Genomic DNA, 20017 nt, shown 5'->3' on the forward strand with positions numbered 1-20017 from the left:
TCCATGGAATTCTCCAGGCCAGAATACTGGAGTGAGTAGACTTTCCCTTCTCCAGGGGATCTTCCCAACTCAGAGATCAAACCCAGGTCTCCCATATTGCAGGCAGATTCTTTCTAGTTTTGTTTTGTTTTGCTTTCTTTATTTCAACAGTGACTGTGGAATCATTATTTTTAGTCTACCATATAAATGCTATGCAATGTTACAGGAGTGAATATCTCAAAATTCTCTCAGAGTCAGTTCAAACTATTTTCAGCTATAATGAATCTGAATAAACTTTTTGAAGTTATTATGGTGGAAAATTTTTGGACTTCCTAGATTTTTGAAAGTTGTTAGAAATGATCCCAAAGAAACAAAAACATGGATAGTATTGCAATTTCTAAATTTATCATGAAATGGAATTTTTTATGAATCTGTGCCTTACTTTCTAATTATAGTATACATCTTTGTTGATTTGAAAGAAACTTTTCAAAATTAAAAGCAATAAAATTATGAATGAGGATACATTGAGAAATATGGCTATACCATTTATTAAATGCAGTTACATGAAAATCAATTTTGACCCAGTTGTTGAAAAATTTGCAGAAGTTTCAAAACTATTATAGTGTCATTGTTCACTACTATTTTTCATGCACTCAGTCTCTGGTATTTTGTTTCAGCAGCCCAGGTGGAGTAGCATATGCACATTCATTTTCTCACTACTTCTGTTGTGGTATCTTCTTAATTCTGACTCTGACACCTGTGCCTCCTTCTTATATGGACTCTTTCAGTTACATTGGACCCACGTGGTTAATCTATGGATGTGTAAGTTGGACTGTGAAGAAAGCTGAGCGCCAAAAAATTGATGCTTTTGAACTGTGGTATTGGAGAAGACTCTTGAGAGTCCCTTTGACTGCAAGGAAATCCAACCAGTCCATCCTAAAGGAGATCAGTCCTGGGTGTTCTTCGGAAGGACTGATGCTAAAGCTGAAACTGCGATACTTTGGCCACCTCATGTGATGAGTTGATTCATTGGAAAAGACTCTGATGCTGGGAGGGATTGGGGACAGGAGGAGAAGGGGATGACAGAGGATGAGATGGCTGGATGTCATTACCAACTCCATGGACATGAGTTTGGGTGAACTCTGGGAGTTGGTGATGGACAGGGAGGCCTGGCGTGCTGCAATTCATGGGGTCGCAAAGAGTTGGACACTACTGAGCAACTGAACTGACGTGGTTAATCCAGGAAGATTTCCCAATTTTAAGGTCCTTAACTTAATCACATCTGCAAGGTCCTTTTTAGCAATAAAGGTAACATATTCATATGCTTGGGGGATTAAACCAGGGACATTTGGGGGGGAGCCATTTTTATGCCCACAGCATGTATGTATGTACTCTAATATTATGTATTTATTCATTCATTAACTTATCATATAAATATATACATATCCATATATTATACATAAATATTAAGCTCAATAAATGTAAATTTTCATTGTCTTTTCCGGCAACTATTATTATTTCATTCCATGATTGTTATTGAAACTAATTTTATCATATAGAAGAAAGAATATTAAATAGAATCATTCCTAGTGTAAATTATTCTATGTATTTTACTGGTAAATCATCTGCCAGTACTCTCAAATAAAATATATTTCTCTTAAATAAAATGATTACTCACAGTAACCATTTGCAGCTCATTCTTTTAGTCAGCAAAATCAAATACTATATTCATATACCATTAATCCGAAAAAAATAAAGTTCCAAAAAATTTATTTTATTCATCGAACTTTTTTTTAAGTGTAAGATTAAAGAGAAGGTCCTTTATGGGGGGTGTTGTGGAGTTTTTCAACTCTGATATAGTAAAAATGTCTACTGACCATTTGGGTAGAAATCATTTTTTCTTTTGTAACTTATTCCTTTAGAAGCAGATGTCCAACTATTTTCCTGTTTTTATACAGTCACAGAATAGAGCAAGATACATTTGTTTGAAGCAAAATTCCTAACGGCATATGGAGGCACTGTTTTTTCTCCCTTCTCACAGCAACTAGGATTAATGAACAAAGAGCAAGCGGCTGACATGAAACCTACCCATGGGGGTGCCGACGCCATAACCTTTGGAGTCTATGAGGCCACCAATCTGTGTCAGGTTACAGTTCCGCTGGGTGACAAACTCGATGGTTGTTGACTCCATTAGGAAAGCATAATCAGAGGTGAGGACTCTCTGGATTCCTTCTTCATTACTTTTGACGAGCACAGACTGCCTCCTGCTACTCATAAAGGCCCACATTTTGTCATATGTGGAGATTTTTGATTTCTGGGGAAAAACAGGATACATAAGAAAGATATTCCTTAGTTTCCATGTGACCCTACAATATTTTGATGAAATTAACTATATTTAGTTTGCTCATAATACTGTATAATTGTATTATTAGTAACAGTGATACTAAACAACAACAACAAAAAATCAAAATCTGCGAAGAAACATTTCTCTGAGCAATTCCTCATCGTATTTCCAGGCGTGGAGCAGATTTATTTAGCAAACATATAAAAAATGCCCTAAGATTCAAAAGACCACAACTAGTAAATCATAGGAGGCAATAAAAAAGAGAGAATAAAACAGACTAATAAGGGATTTTTGTGTTTGTATCTCACATGCATATCTCATATGTACAATTTTATTTTTCAACATTACTATAACATCAAATTTCGAAAATGCAGACACTGGACACCGATTGACACTATAAAAGTGTAAGAGATTTTTTTCCCCCTGAATTCAGTTGTTGACTATAAGACAGATGTTACATTATCCCCCAAGGACACATACAAATATAAGTTGAAGAGACGAGAGGAATTTGTTACAAATAAGGATATTACAAGTAAGATGACTACATTTCTGCTGAGACACAATCTGGACACCATAGAACTTCTTTTAACCTGCCTCAGGACAACAGGAAATCAATCATCCAGGTCTTACTAACTAAGGATTCCTGGACCAAGAAAATAGAAGAGTTTTTATATCCAGCTGGAAATTCTCAGTAGGGCTTCAGTACGACTTATTGCTAAAGGAAAGGAATGGGTTTTGTTCAGAAGGCACTGGTAAAACATAAACAGGAAAAAGGTTAGCATCTGCTTATGGAAAGCTCATTTGTGAAACCCTTACCTTAGTTTCATTCTTATACCAACACAAAACATAATATTCCAATTATAAACACAAGGAGGATTTTCACCTCATTGGTTGTTCTGCCATAAAACATTGAAACTATTTTCCAATAAATAGGTATACAGTCTTTTGCAGTTTAAGCATGTATTTAGTCCTACATGTTCCAGGACATAAACGTGATATTATTCCTTCCACTAAAGGTTAGTACAGAATAATATTTTTAAAAATTATGGCACTATTTCAATGAAAACATGGAAAGAAAAAATTAATTTGGAGGTGGGGAAATATCTAATAGTGCATTATGTGCTTTATAAAAACAAGTATAGCTTTAGAGCTAAGAAGCAATAAAACTGTAAACCTCTGCTCTCCAATGAACATTAAAACATGCTGAAAGGCCAGTCCTTGAAAGAAGGCAGCTAGAGTACCCAGAATGAGATTGGCATGATAACAAATTTGGGCAACAAATTGCGGTATGTCAGTTGTTTTTAAGGAAAATATTCAAATGTTTGGAGTAGAAATGGGAAATGAAAGGAATAGTTAAGACTATGGTGATATTCTTACTGGAATAATTATGACCAATAGTGAGGTTTTGCAAAGATACATCTTGCTATCCAAATTAGGAACATAATGAGGCTAGCTACAACAAGTTCATGTCCTTTCAAAGGTAAAAAATATTTTCTCCTAATGTTTTGGATTAAGTGAGGTCAAAATACAAAATAAAATCAAAATCAGAGCTTACCTTCAGATTAAAGAGATTTTATGTAAAAAATAAAACTGGACACAGTTTTTGATTTAGTGAATCTGTGACTGATAATAAACACAATCCCATGGATGTAATACTAAAAATTCATGTATTAAAACTGCATGTTCATTACTTGACAATTTAAAAGGTAACATCTTTGTTGTTGTTTAGTCAATAAGTTGTATCTGACTCTTTTGCAGCCCCATGGACCTGCCAGGCTATAGTTTATACATATATACACTTTCTTTTAGATTCTTTTTCCATACAGGCCATCACAGAGTATTGAGTTCCCTGTACTATACAATAGGTCCTTATTAATAACTTCCTATCTTCCATTTTTACTTAAATATCTCTTAATATACTTCTGGTTTTCTTGAATCTATTGTCTTTGATTTTTGTACAGCTTCAATCATCTTTCCTGTCTACAGAAAATAAACCTATTCCTAGTATTCTTATATGGGATAATAAGTTTTGATAGAAAAGTTACCCAAATTGTTTTGTTTCTCATAATAAACACCCAAATATTTTAATTTAGAAATATTGACTATCTGCTGCTCACTCACATTTTATATGGCTTGCTTGCTAGTTTGGCTGGCATTCTTTGACTACAATTTCCAACTGAGCACAGTCATCTATCAATTATGGCTATAAAACACAACACTGTGTAGCCAGATATGGGAGATAAGATTAAAGTCTTTGTAGATTGCATGTATATATGTGTTGGTATGCGATGCCTTTAAATTCAAACTATTTTTATAGAAAGTTAAAATACAAAACTAGTCTTTAGGATCACCTGGAAATTGTATTACTTTTATCATTTTCAGTAGTGAAGATAGTATAGTCATCACTAGTTTAAAAACAAAAGGCTTGAACAACATGAATTTCACTGAAACACTTAAGTTTAAAGCAGCTAAGATTGCTTATAAAGTATACGAAGAAAGTATCTGAACAAAACACAGGCTGAATATGAAGTTTACTATGTACTTTTCTCTATAAATATGGCCACACATGAATAATTGATTACCTATACTTAACTAATATATAGATAAATTCTGAATGATGTAGGTCCAAGTCAGAATGATCACTAATTCTTTATCTCTTGTTAAAAAAGTATGTTCTTATGCAAACTAACTAATCTCTTTTTAGTTTATATGGTAGTCAAATATCTACCAAACTTCTAACGTTTTTGCGAGGATTAAATAAGACACTACATGTAAAAACACCATGCAGTAGTAAGACGTTTTTGTTACTCTATTTGTTAAAAAGAGCTTAATACTACCCAGTGCTTGTGTTTTATTTTTCTTAAAAAACACCAAGTAATCTGGTAAAGATGGAAGGTTGAATATCATCTTTGAACAAATATTCTCTCCTATGGCGTGAAACTACAAGGCAAAAGACAATCAGATGAAATGCAGCAGAAACAAAATTTTGGAAGGAGCAATGCAGATAGATGAATTGCAATTGAGCTAATCAACCTTTGAGGCCCCCTTTTCCCCTGCAAAAGTTTCTGAGATTAGCATTTCTATATCCCTCTCAAAGCCAGAATGATTAAAGGTCTAACAAAAGTAGAATATATTGGAAAACTGTCTTAAAAACAACTATCTTTGTGATTGCTCCATCCCACCCAAGCAAAGGCCAAGAGGTTTTATTCTGTGGGAAGCAAACAAGAGTACACTGGATGAGTTGATCTAGGCAAGCCACACTGAAACCAGAAGGAACATGTTGGAATCTATAACCAATGTTGAGATCAGTCAGCCCTCGTCTGTCTTCGATCTTTGAATTCCTCCAGGAAGATATTTTTAAGCAAAATTGAACTTCTCTAAAGAGATAATAATAATATTAATAAAACAATAACAACAGAAAAGGTAATAATAGCAGTTAACACATATAGAGTTCAGCATGTGCCAAATATTATTATACATTATTTATACATATTAAATCATTTAAGTCTTTTAAGATTTCTATTAGGTGGTAGATATTTTTGTCCCCATTCTAAAATTAGAAAATGAAAACACAGAGCAGTTAATAGTTCACCTAAATTCATGTGGCTTCTTCCTGGCAAAAGCAGGAGGAAAACTTGGGTAAATAGGCTACCAGTTCATAGTCTTAATTACTGTACTATAACAACTACATCTAAAGGCACATATCATGGATTTACAAAAAAATGAACCACTACATCACCCTAAAGTGAAGCTCATAGTTTTTCATCCTTAACTAAGCACCTGTGGCTTGCAATGAGTCTCTAACATAAAGAATAAAACATAAAGATAAATAATAAAACAAACAAAATGACATTAATGTCCTTAGCAAGGTAAAAGATATTGCATAAATTCAAAGAAAAATTCTAAATTGACTTTGTTGAAAGAAAACACATTCAAAGATCAGATACATATTAAAATCTGATATAAAAAAATGGAATCCTCAAGTGAAATGTAGAATAAAAGAGGATTTTTAAAACAGTGCAACTGACTTGACCTCTAATGGCCTATTTCAAAATATATATATTAAATACATATGGAATTGTGCTAATACTCTAAGATCTAATGCATAAGGAGGAAATAAGGAGACTCAGCTAGTTTTATTTCTAGTAAAATAGAAAATTGTTGAATACTTTCAAAGTAAAAAAGACCATAGGATATCTAAGGTTAAAAATAGTGTATGAAAGCTTTACAAGTGAAATACTAAGAGGAAGAACTCATTTAAAGTCAGTAAGCAGGTAATTAAAAACAAAAGTAATAAATATTTGTGTATTGTCTGAAAGTTTATGTTCACTTATTTAGAAATAAGGAAATATCAAGTTGCCATGTGAACTAAAGCTCATAGGTGGAAGATGGGGCATGTTAAATGATTGATCGTATATTATATCCTCTCAATCTCCTCTTAGACTAAGGTTAGCTTCATTCCACAAAGTAGCTGGTGATCATTGCCAAGAGACAAGATAAAATCAGGGATGGAGAATAAGCTGCTGAACCAAATGTAAACAGTCTTTGAAGGTCCTCCAGCAACAGTGACATAGAGAAGTGAAGACCTACACAGAGCACCAAAAAAGACTAAGGAATTGGAATATAGGTTGGCACCACTGATGCCAAATTTATTAGGAAGGATAGTCTAGAATAATGTATTATTTAAGAGAAACATGAAAAATGAAAGCCAGGTAATAAACTAAGCATGAAATATTATAAATTTTCCGTAAGGCAAGAATTAAGATAATGGCAAATTAGTCAAGTTAAAAAATGAATTAGTGAAAAAAAATTAAACATAAGAACATCTTGGAGAAATGTCTATTTAGTTCTTTGGCCCATTTTTTGATTGGGTCGTTTATTTTTCTGGAGTTGAGCTGTAGGAGTTGCTTGTATATATTTTTTTTTTTTTTGCTTGTATATTTTTGAGATTAGTTGTTTGTCAGTTGCTTCATTTGTTATTATTTTCTCCCATTTTGAAGGCTGTCTTTTCACCTTGCTAATAGTTTCCTTTGATGTGCAGAAGCTTTTAAGGTTAATTAGGTCCCATTTGTTTATTTTTTATTTTATTTCCAATATTCTGGGAGGTGGGTCATAGAGGATCCTGCTGTGATGTATGTCAGAGAGTGTTTTGCCTATGTTCTCCTCTAGGAGTTTTATAGTTTCTGGTCTTAACGTTTAGATCTTTAATCCATTTTGAGTTTATTTTTGTGTATGGTGTTAGAAAGTGGTCTAGATTTGGGAGAATGGCATTGAAACATGTAAAATATCATGTAAGAAACGAGTTGCCAGTCCAGGTTCGATGCACGATACTGGATGCTTGGGGCTAGTGCACTGGGACGACCCAGAGGGATGGTATGGGGAGGGAGGAGGGAGGAGGGTTCAGGATGGGGAACACATGTATACCTGTGGCAGATTCATTTTGATATTTGGCAAAACTAATACAATTATGTAAAGTTTAAAAAAAAAAAAAAAAAAAGAACATCTTGTTTCACTCCTTTCCTTCACAGGTGAGTATACTAAGGCTACTTGATACAAAAAAAAAAAATAGTAGTGAAGGCAGATTTTAAATAGAAACTTGCTGATAGGATTTATGACATCATGATTTTAATGAAGAATTTTAATTTCATAATGAGACAATAATGTCTTTAGCAAAAATGAAAAATATTTCTAAGTATTATCATTACAGCTATGTTGTACACAGTAATATAAAGTTAAGTACATAAATTAAATCAAGTCTCATAGATATTGTTTGAAATGAATAGTAAAATCAAAGCAATGAAAGGAAAAGTGTTAGTTGCTCAATCGTGTCCAGCTCTGCGACTCCATGGATGATAGCCCACCAGGCTCCTCAGTCTATGGAATTCTCCAGGCAAGAATACTGGAGTGGATGGCCATTTCTGTCTCCAGGGGATCTCCCCAAGCCAGGGACTGAATCTGGGTCTCTTTCATTACAGGTAGATTCTTTACTGTGTGAGCCACCAGGGAACTATATTTTAAATATTCGAAATAAAATATTCTGATTTTCTCACACAACTACACTGCCACTCTAAACACCAGAATAAATTTCTTTCTTTTGGGGTGTGTGTATATGTGTGTGTGTCCCATATTAAGGACACTTTTCCTTCTATATTACATTGGGCAGATTTAGGATGCCAACGTTTAGCAGTGTTTATTTTATCAAAATGCTGAGGCTTGTAAGTTGACTTGGTTTTTGCTATACCAGCATAAAACCAATAAAACAAATTCATAAGGCACTGTCTCTTTATCATAGCAGTTTTCAGAGGGTATGAAATGTAAACAAACCCATTAAAAAAATTCTTGTTAAGAATAAGAAACACAAGACTTTTAAAAACTTCACAGATGCCAAAAGATGTTGGGCTTTAAAAATAACATTCAGTATACTTAAAAGCTTTTAAATATATAGATGATGATTCCAAATGTAAACATATATAACTTTAGTTTCTGACAGAACTCAAGATAAACTATGCAACCTGAAATTACCTGACTCTTTGCAGATCTCCAATAACTAATGGGTTTTAGGCAACATTTTTCCTGAGCATTCTAGAGAGAGACATTTAGAACTGGTAAGATATTAGTGGAAGAATGTTGTTGTTGTTTAGTCGCTCAGTAGTGTCTGACTCTTAGTGATACCACGAACTGTAGCCCACCAGGCTCCCCTGTCCATGGAATTTTCCAGGCAAGATTATTGGAGCAGGCTGCCATTTCCTTCTCCAGTGCTTTGAAATTTTGTTTCTATCCCATCTAAAATGTTATGAAAGCCAATCAAGTAAGGGTTATTCTTGTACCACTGGCATAGAACTTTTATTGTGAACAACATATTTTAGAAATTCAAAGCCATCTTTAAAAAGAATATCTTTGACTTAAATTGTTTAGCATGCAAGTGAATTATTCTCCCCACTCCCTTTGCTCGATGTCAAATACAAATTAAAATTCAAATAAAGCACAAGGAGTTCAGCTGGGTGCTCTGTGATGACCTTGAGGGATCGGATGTAGGGATGGAAAGGAGGTTCAAGAGGGAGGGAATATGGCTGATTTATTTCATGGTACAGCAGAAACTAACACAATATTGTAAAGCAATTTATTCCAACTCATTTTTAAGTAAATGCAAAACCAGAAAAAAATAAAATTCAGAGACCATTTTGTGTTCATGGACCTATAAACCTATCCAATACCCTAAAAATGGTAAGAAAATGTTTATGAGACCCCTGGAAACAAGAATTTAAATTAACTTTTTATGCCTGTTCTAGAGGAAAGCTTATTTTATTGAATAAGACAAGAAATCTTTAATATTAATCTAGTTTGAACTCTTATGACCACAAAGCATCAATAATACAAAGAAAATCCAGTACTATTTTGTAATGTTTTTTAAAACATAATATTTGAGGTTTTGGCTACAACTCAGATTCTTTAAAAAAGTTTATAGAGTAGTTGTTGTTTAGGGCTTTTTGTCCAACTCTTTGTGACAACATGGACTGCAGCCTGGCTTCTCTGTCCATGGGGTCCTCCAGGCAAGAATACTGGACTGGGTTGCCAGTTCCTTCACCAGGGGATCTTCCTGATCCAGGGATGGAATCTGGGTCTCATATTGCAGGCAGATTCTTTATCCTCAGAGCCACCAGGGAAGCCCTTTTATCTAGTAGCATAGCACCTAAAATATCTTGAAGTAACTTTAAAGATATACTTCATTTATGTTAAGAACCTGTTTATTTTTATTTTAAAATATAAAACATTCACGAAACAATAATTTATCTCCTAAACCATAATGTATAGCAGAATTAGTTGAACTCTGATGTATGAATGGATATGATGAAGTACTAGAAGAAGAGGCAGTAATCTCTGATGATTTTTCAAAATTACCAAAGTAAACTTGGTGTCATTGGCACTTACTCAAAGTATTCCTTTTCAATAAATTCCACATTAGCAATTTTATTTCTAATATTAACAAATATTTGATAAAAATGCTATAATAACATTTTTCATATTGTTATGAAAAAGTCAGTATGTAGTCATTCCTAATATGTGATTTGAAAAAGCCCATACCAAGGGAGACCTTGGTAAAGGAGAATCTGGCTGAGATTTGCATTTTAATTTTTTATTACAGTAAATAAATTACCAACAACACTGGAACATATGTGCTAGGTAAGAACAGCTGAGCCCTATCTGGACTCATCTGACCTTGGTCACTAGGAAATTAGAGTTAATTCAGGAAAACAGGACTGAAGCCATATGTGGTTCATATCAAAGGTGGAATCTGAGGCAAATGCAGTGATCTGAAAGCATTTGGTTGTTAGCAAACCTGACAGTCCTTGGAATAATCCTGGCAGTTTTATCTCAAAGCATCTGCAATCTCTTAAAACAGGTTATTTGAAGGGAAAGACAATAAAACAGGGAGAACTGCTCTTCTTAACATTATTGAAAGTTAGCAGAGGAATAAGACAGAGAATTATGACTGAGCATAATATGATGTGCAGCAAGTTTAAAGTTATTTGGTAAAGTTATCCTTTAGAGGAAGATGAGTCAGGATTTGATAGTTCATTCTACCCTGTTTAGAATTCCCACTGATGATTCTTCTAACCATTGCATTTTATTCTTTAAATGAGATATCTTGAAATTTCATGGTCAAATATTTTATTCTCTCATAAATAAAAGCAACCAGAAATAGATTTTACTGTCATTTGGTCAAATTTAAATAAAACTAGAAACCATCTTCACTTGGTCAATGGAAGACCATGAACCACAATTTCTTGGCCATATTGAATAAAATGCTTAACAATTTCACAGAAATGTTAAGGAGGAATAAATGAGAAAATACATAAAGTCACTTTGATTAGCAATAAAACTCTCTAGAGATATCAGGATTTTATTCTTGCTGCAAACTTATATAATCAATCAATGGAGAAACATAACAACTTTCTTCTAGGATTGCAGCATATACCTATTATATTCTGATATCTATTCCTTTGCCTTTGGAATAATTTATAATTTATAGGAACATGGAAACATTCACTTGCTTACCCATTCATTCACTTGTTCTTTCATTCCAATATTTATTGAGTACCAGCTTAGTAAAAAAGACCATACCAAGCACTGTGGATGCAAAGCTTAATATCTCATAAATGCTGGAAAAGTAAACTAAGAATTATGAAATGGTGTGACAAATGCCATGACAAATGACAGATGAGGTGTAACCTAAATTGATGAGGGCATGTATGACAGGAAGTCAGAGGAAATAATTCCCTTTCTTTTAGGATTAAAATTAATTACAGTTTTACTAGGTCTCTGCTGCTGCTGCTGCTAAGTCGCTTTTGCTGCTGCTAAGTCGCTTCAGTCGTGTCCAACTCTGTGAGACCCAATGGATGGCAGCCCACCAGGGTCCCCCCGTCCCTGGGATTCTCCAGGCAAGAACACTGGAGTGGGTTGCCATTTCCTTCTCCAATGCATGAAAGTGAAAAATGAAAGAGACGTTGCTCAGTGGTAACCAACTCTTCGCGACCCCATGGACTGCAGCCTACCAGGCTCCTCTGTCAATGGGATTTTCCAGGCAAGAGTACTGGAGTGGGGTGCCATTGCCTTCTCCGACTAAGTTGCTTCAGTCGTGTCCAACTCTGTGCGACCCCACAGACGGCAGCCCACCAGGCTTCCCCGTCCCTGGGGTTCTCCAGGCAAGAACACTGGAGTGGGTTGCCATTTCCTTCTCCAATGCATGAAAGTGAAAAGTGAAAGTGAAGTCGCTCAGTCGTGTCCAACTCTAGCGACCCCATGGACTGCAGCCTACCAGGCTCCTCCATCCATGGGGTTTTCCAGGCAAAAGTACTTAAGTGGGGTGCCATTGCCTTCTCCGTGCTAGATCTCTAGCTCCTCTCTAATTGAAACTCTGAAATATAAATAGGTGTGAGGAAAAAAAAAATCATCAACATTTGAAACTCTTAAAAGAACCATCATTTTCTAATACAATGGACCAGTTAGACCTAATTGATATCTATAGAGCATTTCACCCCAAAACAATGAATTTCACCTTTTTCTCAGGTGCACTTGGAATATACTCCAGGATAGATCACATCCTGGGCCATAAATCTAGCCTTAGTAAATTCAAAAAAATTGAAATCATTTCAGGCATATTTTCTGAACACAATGAGGTAAGATTAGATGCCAACTACAGGATAAAAAACTATTAAAAATACAAACATATGGAGGCTAAACAACACACTTCTGAATAATCAAAAGATCATGGAAGAAATAAAAAGGGAAATCAAAATATGCATAGAAACAAATGAAAATGAAAACACGACAACCCAAAACCTATGGGATTCAGTAAAAGCAGTGCTAAGAGGAAGGTTCACAGCATTACAAGCTTACCTCAAGAAACAAGAGAAACATCAAGTAAATAACCTAACTTTACACCTAATGCAACTAGAGAAAGAATAAACAAAAAATCCCAAAATTAGTAGAAGGAAAGAAATCATAAAATTCAGAGTAGGAATAAGTGACAAAGAAACAAAGAAGACTATAGCAAAAATCAACAAAACTAAAAGCTGGTTATTTGAGAAAATAAATAAAATAGACAAACCATTAGCCAGACTCATCAAGAAAACAAGAGAGAAGAATCAAATCAGTAAAATTAGAAATGAAAATGGAGAAATCAAAACAGACAACACAAAAATACAAAGGATCATAATAAACTACTATCAGCAACTATATGCCAATAAAATGGACAACTTGAAATGGCCAAATTCTTAGAAAAGTATAACCTTCCAAAACTGCACCAGGAAGAAATAGAAAACCTTAACAGGTCCATCACAAGCCAGGAGATCAAAAGTGTAATCAAAATTCTTCCAACAAACAAAAGCCCAGGACCAAATGACTTTACAAGTGAATTCTACCAAAAATTTAGAGAAGAGCTAACACCTATCCTACTCAAACTCTTTAGAAAACTGCAGAGGAAGGTAAACTCCCAAACTCATTCTATGAGGCTACCATCACCCTAATAAAACCAGACCAAGATGCCATCAAAAAAGAATACTACAGGCCAATATCACTGATGAACATAGATGTAAAAATTCTCAACGAAATTCTAGCAAACAGAATCCAATAGATCACATATCATGACCAAGTGGGCTTTATCCCACGGATGCAAGGATTCTTCAATACTTGCAAATCAATCAATGTGATACACCACATCAACAAATTGAAAGATAAAAACATGATTATCTCAATAGATGTAGAGAAAGCCTTTGACAAAATTCCATACCCATTTATGATAAAAAAAAAGAACCTCTGAAAAGTAGGCATAGAAGGCATATACAATATAATAAAAGCCATCTATGATAAAACCCACATCAAACATTATCCTCAATGACAAAAAATTGGAAGCATTTCCTCTAAAATCAGAAATAAGACAAGGGTGTCCACCACTACTATTCAACATAGGTTTGGAAGTTTTAGCCACAGAAATCAGAGAAGAAAAAGAAATAAAAGAAATACAGATTGGAAATAAAGAAATAAAACTCTCACTGTTTGCAGATGACATGATCCTCTACATAGAAAACCCTAAAGACACCACCAGAAAATTACTAGAGCTAATCAATAAATATAGTAAATTTTCAGGATATAAAATTAATACACAGAAATCCCTTGCATTTCTATATACTGACAATAGAAAACAGAAAGAGAAATTAAGGAAACAATCCCATTCACCATTGCAATGAAAAGAATAAAATATGTAGGAATAAATTTACCTAAAGAAACAAAAGACCTGTATATATAAAACTATAAAACACTGATGAAAGAAATAAAAGATGACACAAATAGATGGAGAAATATACTGTGTTCATGGATTGGAAGAATCAATATAGTGAAAATGAATATACTAACCAAAGCAATATATAGATTCAGTGCAATCCCTATCAAGCTACCGACAGTAATTTTCACAGAACTAGAACAAATAATTTCACAATTTGTATGAAAACACAAAAAACCTCAAAGAGCCAGAGCAATCTTGAGAAAGAAGAAAGAAACTGGAGGAATCAACCTGCCTGACTTCAGACTATACTACAGAGCTACAGTCATCAAGACAGTATGGAACTGGCACAAAGACAGAAATATAGATCAATGGAACAAAATAGAAAGCCCAGAGATAAATCCACACACCTATGGACACCTTATCTTTGACAAAGGAGACAAGAATATACAATGGAGAAAAGACAATCTCTTTAACAAGTGGTGCTAGGAAAATTGCTCAACCACTTGTAAAAGAATGAAACTAGAACACTTTCTAACAGCATACACAAAAATAAACTCAAAATGGATTGAAGATCTAAATGTAAGACCAGCAACTATAAAACTCCTAGATTAAAACATAGAACACTCTCTGACATAAATCACAGCAAGATCCTCTGTGACCCACCTCCCAGAATAATGGAAATAAAAGTAAAAATAAACAAATGGGACCTAATTAAACTTAAAAACTTTTGCACAATGAAGGAAACTATAAGCAAGGTGAAAAGACAGCCTTCAGAATGGGAGAAAATAATAGCAAATGAAACAACTGACAAAGTATTAATCTCCAAAATATACAAGCAGCTCATGCAGTTCAATACCAGAAAAATAAATGACCCAATCAAAAAATGAGCCAAAGGACTAAGCAGAGATTTCTCCAAAGACATATAGATGGCTAACAAACACATGAAAAGATGCTCAACATCACTCATTATCAGCGAAATGCAAATCAAAACCACAATGAGGTACCATCTCACACCTGTCATAATGGCTGTCATCAAAAAGTCTACAAACAATAAATGCTGGAGAGGGTGTGGAAAAAAAAGGGAACCCTCTTACACTGTTGATGGGAATGCAAACTAGTACAGCCACTATGGAGAACAGTATGGAGAGTCCTTAAAAAATTGGAACTGCCATATGAACCAGCAATCTCACTGTGGGACATACACACCAAGGAAACCAGAATTGAAAGAGACACGTGTACTCCAATGTTCATTGCAGCACTGTTTACAATAACTAGTGCATGGAAGCAACCTAGATGTCCATCAGCAGACGAATGGTAAGAAAGTTGTGGTACACATACACAATGGACTCAGCTATTAAAAAGAATGCATCTGAGTCAGTTCTAATGAGGTGGATGAAACTGGAGCCTATTATGCAGAGTGAAGTAAGTCAGAAAGAAAAACATAAATACGTATATTAATGCATATATATGGAATTTAGAAAGATGGTAACAATGACCCTATATGCAAGACAGCAAAAGGGACACATATGTAAAGAACAGACTTTTGGACTCTGTGGGACAAGGCAAGGGTGGGATGATTTGAGAGAATAGCATTGAAATCATATGTGAACTAGATGACAAGTGCAAGTTCAATGCATGAAATAGGGCATTCAGAACCAATGTACTGGGACCACCCAGGAGGATGCGATGGGGAGGGAAGTGGGAGGGCGTGTTTGGGATGGGGGGACACAGGTACACCCATGACTGATTCATGGTGATGTATTTCAAAAACCACCACAATACTGTAAAGTAATCAGCCTCCAACTAAAATAAATAAATTAAAAAAAAATAGTACCATCATTTCACTTTCATCCAATACCTTTTCCAGAATTTCTAAACTTTACTGGGAAATGATACAAATCTCATCAAAATATTTTAAGAATGATGTTTATATAATGTCTGTATTGCTGTTACCATATACATATATGTGTGTGTGTGTATATATATATATATATATATATATATATATATATATATATATACACAAAATGGATTATTTATTTCTAACTTGTAGAAAAAAAAATCAGTCAGGCCACAGGGAGGACAGAGAAACAACTTGAATTATTTCTCCATCTATTGGCTAATCAAGTCTACTTAATCACAATAATCATGAATTTAATATGTATAAGGTAATTACATCAATGATTATATAAATCATTAACCTGAGGTACATTTTAATTAGAGGAGCCATATCTAACCCAGATGCTTGAACTTGCCATTTTCTCTAATACTACGATACTTCCCTTGCATATCTGTGTGCCTCACACAGATTTCATACACACTTTCACTTCCTTTCAATCTTTGTTCGAACATCACTTTTTCAAAGGGACTTCCCTTATTTATTCTCTTTATAATGCCATTCCAAGATAACACAGATGTGCTTCCTGTTTTATTTTTATCCATAGCACTTAATCACTATGCTGTATGCTGCTAAGTCGCTTCAGTCGTGTCCGACTCTGTGCAACCCCATAGACGACAGCCCACCAGGCTCCGCCGTCCCTGGGATTCTCCAGGCAAGAACACTGGAGTGGGTTGCCATTTCCTCCTCCAATGCATGAAAGTGAAAAGTGAAACTGAAGTCGTTCAGTCGTGCCCGACTCCTAGCGACCCCACGGAATGCAGCCTACCAGGCTCTTCCATCCGTGGGATTTTCCAGGCAAGAGTACTGGAGTGGGGTGCCATTGCCTAGTATATTACATATTTCCTATTTTTTATTGATGTATTAGTTCTGTTCCTAGCTCCTTTTGTTATGAGATAAACTACACAAAGATGGAAAATTTTGCCTTGTTTTGTTCATCATTTTATCCCCTTCTACTTAGAATAGTGCCTGATGTACAGTAGGTACTAGAAGCTACTTATAGAAAGTGTGTGTGAGTGCATGTGTGTGTGTTAGTCATTCAGTCACATCCAACTCTTTGTGACCCCATGGACTATAGACTGCCAGGCTCTTCTGTCCAATCAGTCATTTCAATTATATGTTAGGTGTCTTCCTTTCAATACCAGTACTAGGTGTAGAGATACACTAGACACCACCACTCAACAAGAGTCATGAAGAATACAAAAAGCAACCAAATAGTCATTAAATAGAATATATACCTAAAAATTGCAAAGGTTGGCTACAGTGTTCTATTAGAACATATAATTATGTTAAAAGTTACTGGCTTAAATGTGTAAAGGAATATTGTGTGCATGCATGCTAAATCGCTTCTGTTGTGTCTGACTCTGTGACCTTAGGGACTGTAGCCTGCCAGACTCCTCTCTCCGTGGGATTCTCTAGGTAAGAATACTGGAGTGGGTTGCCATACCTTCCTCCAAGGGCTCTTCTAGACCCAGGAACTGAATCTGTGTATGTTATATCTCCTGCCTTGGCAGGCTGGTTTTTTACCACTAGCACAACCTGGAAACTCACCTAAGCTCCAATGGAAAGCTGCTGCTGCTGCTAAGTCGCTTCAGTCATGTCCGACTCTGTGCGACCCCATAGACGGCAGCCCACCAGGCTCCACTGTCCCTGGGATTCTCCAGGCAAGAACACTGGAGTGGGTTGCCATTTCCTTCCCCAATGCAGGAAAGTGAAAAGTCAAAGTGACGTCGCTCAGTCGTGTCCGACTCCTCGAGACTCCATGGACTGCAGTCCACCGGGCTCCTCCGTCCATAGGATTTTCCAGGCAAGAGTACTGGAGTGGGGTGCCACTCAGCCATAAAAAGGAATCAATTTGAGCCAATAGATTTTTAAATCATTCTATGTTCTCATAGTACACTGTAGCCAACCTTTGCAATTTTTAAGTGTATATACTATTTAATGATTATTTGGTTACTTTTTGTACTCTTCATGATGGCTGTTGAGTTACAGTGTCAAGTGTTTCCCTAGACCTAGCACAGGTACTGAGAGAAAAGCATCTGACATGTATTTGAAGGAATGAATAGAGTGCACTAATGAAGTGGTGAGCAATTAGATATGAAACACCAGGTTATTATAAAAAATATAGTATTGCTGAAGAAGCATCCCCCCAAATTTAGAGAATACATTTTTATTAATTCTAAAGGTATTAACTACACATGAAGTTATTATAGAATAACTGAAAGAAATATTCAGATTGATCATGAAAATGTACTAAATCTAATCTTCATGCAGGTAAGTTTAAATAATGGGCTAATTACCATCAACATAAGGATCCTTTAAAGGAAGGCTCAAATTGATATTGCTATGTATTTTCTCTGCTACTTTTCTTAAAACTACTCAACTTAAAACTTATTATTGTGTGAATCCTATGCTAAGCATTTTAAGAACATAATGTTATTTAAATCTTCTTCATGTCCCTGTGATATAGGTTTTGGGATAGCCATCACAAAAATGAGAAAAGTGAGATTAGGGTAATTAAACATCTATCCCAACATTTAAGGCAGACTTGCAACTTGCATACTAAAGCAACTTGCTGTGAGTTTTAACAATGGACACAATTTTGCTGAAATTGCTTTTCTGTAATTAGTTGTTGGTATTATTTAAGGCAGTGATTTAGAGATACACCAAAATAAACTTTCCAAAATAAGTACTGTAGGATGAAGCAAAATAGATGCAAGACAAAATCCCATGGACAGAGGAGCCTGTCAACTACAGTCCATGTGGTCACAACAGTCAGACACGACAGCAGTTAAACCAACACCAACAGGTTAAACAATCAAAAGTTTAAAAGGAACACCAAAAAATACTTATGCAAATGAATATATGTAATGGAAAACAACAACAAAAATCCAGTAGAAATACTAAAAGAAGAAGAAAAAAAGCAGAATTATACGCATAAGATATAGTTGAAGAGTTTTCAAGAAACATCCTTTGAAGTTAATTCAAAAAAATGATGATTTTAGGTATCTGTTAAGTGATTCCTAAATAAAGCTAAATTTAACCTTAAATTTAAAAGGATGGTAAGAATATTTGTGGTTTGTCTGTGTGTGTGTGTGTGAGATAGAGAGAAAGAGAGAGAGATGTTGTCAACCTGTTCAATTCCCATTATATCACCTGAGCAAACTTAAATCCACTGGCTACAAAAAGAATATTTTAAGCAGTTAGAGGCTAAATTCAAACCAATTCCAGGATAGTTTACAAGGAAAATGAGTAGGTATCCACCATTAACCAGCACATGGTTTCGTCCAGGAAGGAATGTCAATAACTACATGCTTTATTTAACACTGTCTATTAAAGGCATGGCAGAGACAACTTGCATGTGTTCTCCCCATAACTCTTTTGTATTTAATTAAAATTACTTTTGTCAAGAATTCTTTGTTTTGATACAAATCTCTATTAGAATCTTCTGCATGTACCTTCAAGTAGAAATAGGTCACATGTGGCTATATCTCTGATTAATTCCTAGCATTCAATAATCATTTCAAGTTAGAAAAGCATAGATTTGGAGGTTGTCTTTTAGGAACTTTCTCAATAAAACTGATAATTAATTTTTATTTTTTCCTTAGTCCAAACTTTATATTTGGTATATACCTTTTTTTTTTCTTTTTGTTTTTTCATACTGATCATGGAGTTCTCAAGGCCAAAATATTGAAGTGGTTTGCCATTCCCTTCTCCAGGGGACCTCGTTTTGTCAGAACTCTCCTCATGACCCATCCATCCTGGATGGCTCTACATGGCATGGCTCATAGTCTCATTGAGTTAGACAAGGCTGTGATCCATGTGATCAGTTTCTTCAGTTTTCTGTAACTGTGGTTTTCAGAGGCTTGTGGAAGCTCTCTGCTGGGAGAAACTGACCATGGGGGAAACTGGGTCTTATTATGATAGGCGGGGCCAAGTTCAGTAAATTTTTAATCAAATTTTCTGTTGATGGGCAGAGCTGTGATCTGTCCCTGTTGTTTGGCGTATGGTGACC

General features: G+C 35.1%; 1 protein-coding gene across 7 annotated transcripts in view; it reads right to left on the reverse strand.

Moving 5' to 3' along the window:
- Positions 1–20017, reverse strand: part of GRIK2 (glutamate ionotropic receptor kainate type subunit 2) — a 731033-nt gene that overhangs the window by 38489 nt on the left and 672527 nt on the right. For all 7 annotated transcript variants that reach the window (XM_024996836.2, XM_059889840.1, NM_001193063.1 and 4 more), the window contains one exon: positions 2068–2293. In XM_024996836.2, coding sequence (XP_024852604.1) covers positions 2068–2293 — 226 coding nt within the window. The remainder of the gene's footprint in view (positions 1–2067; positions 2294–20017) is intronic.

Source organism: Bos taurus, chromosome 9 (genome assembly GCF_002263795.3).
Source record: "Bos taurus isolate L1 Dominette 01449 registration number 42190680 breed Hereford chromosome 9, ARS-UCD2.0, whole genome shotgun sequence".
Classification (NCBI taxonomy): Eukaryota; Metazoa; Chordata; class Mammalia; order Artiodactyla; family Bovidae; genus Bos; species Bos taurus.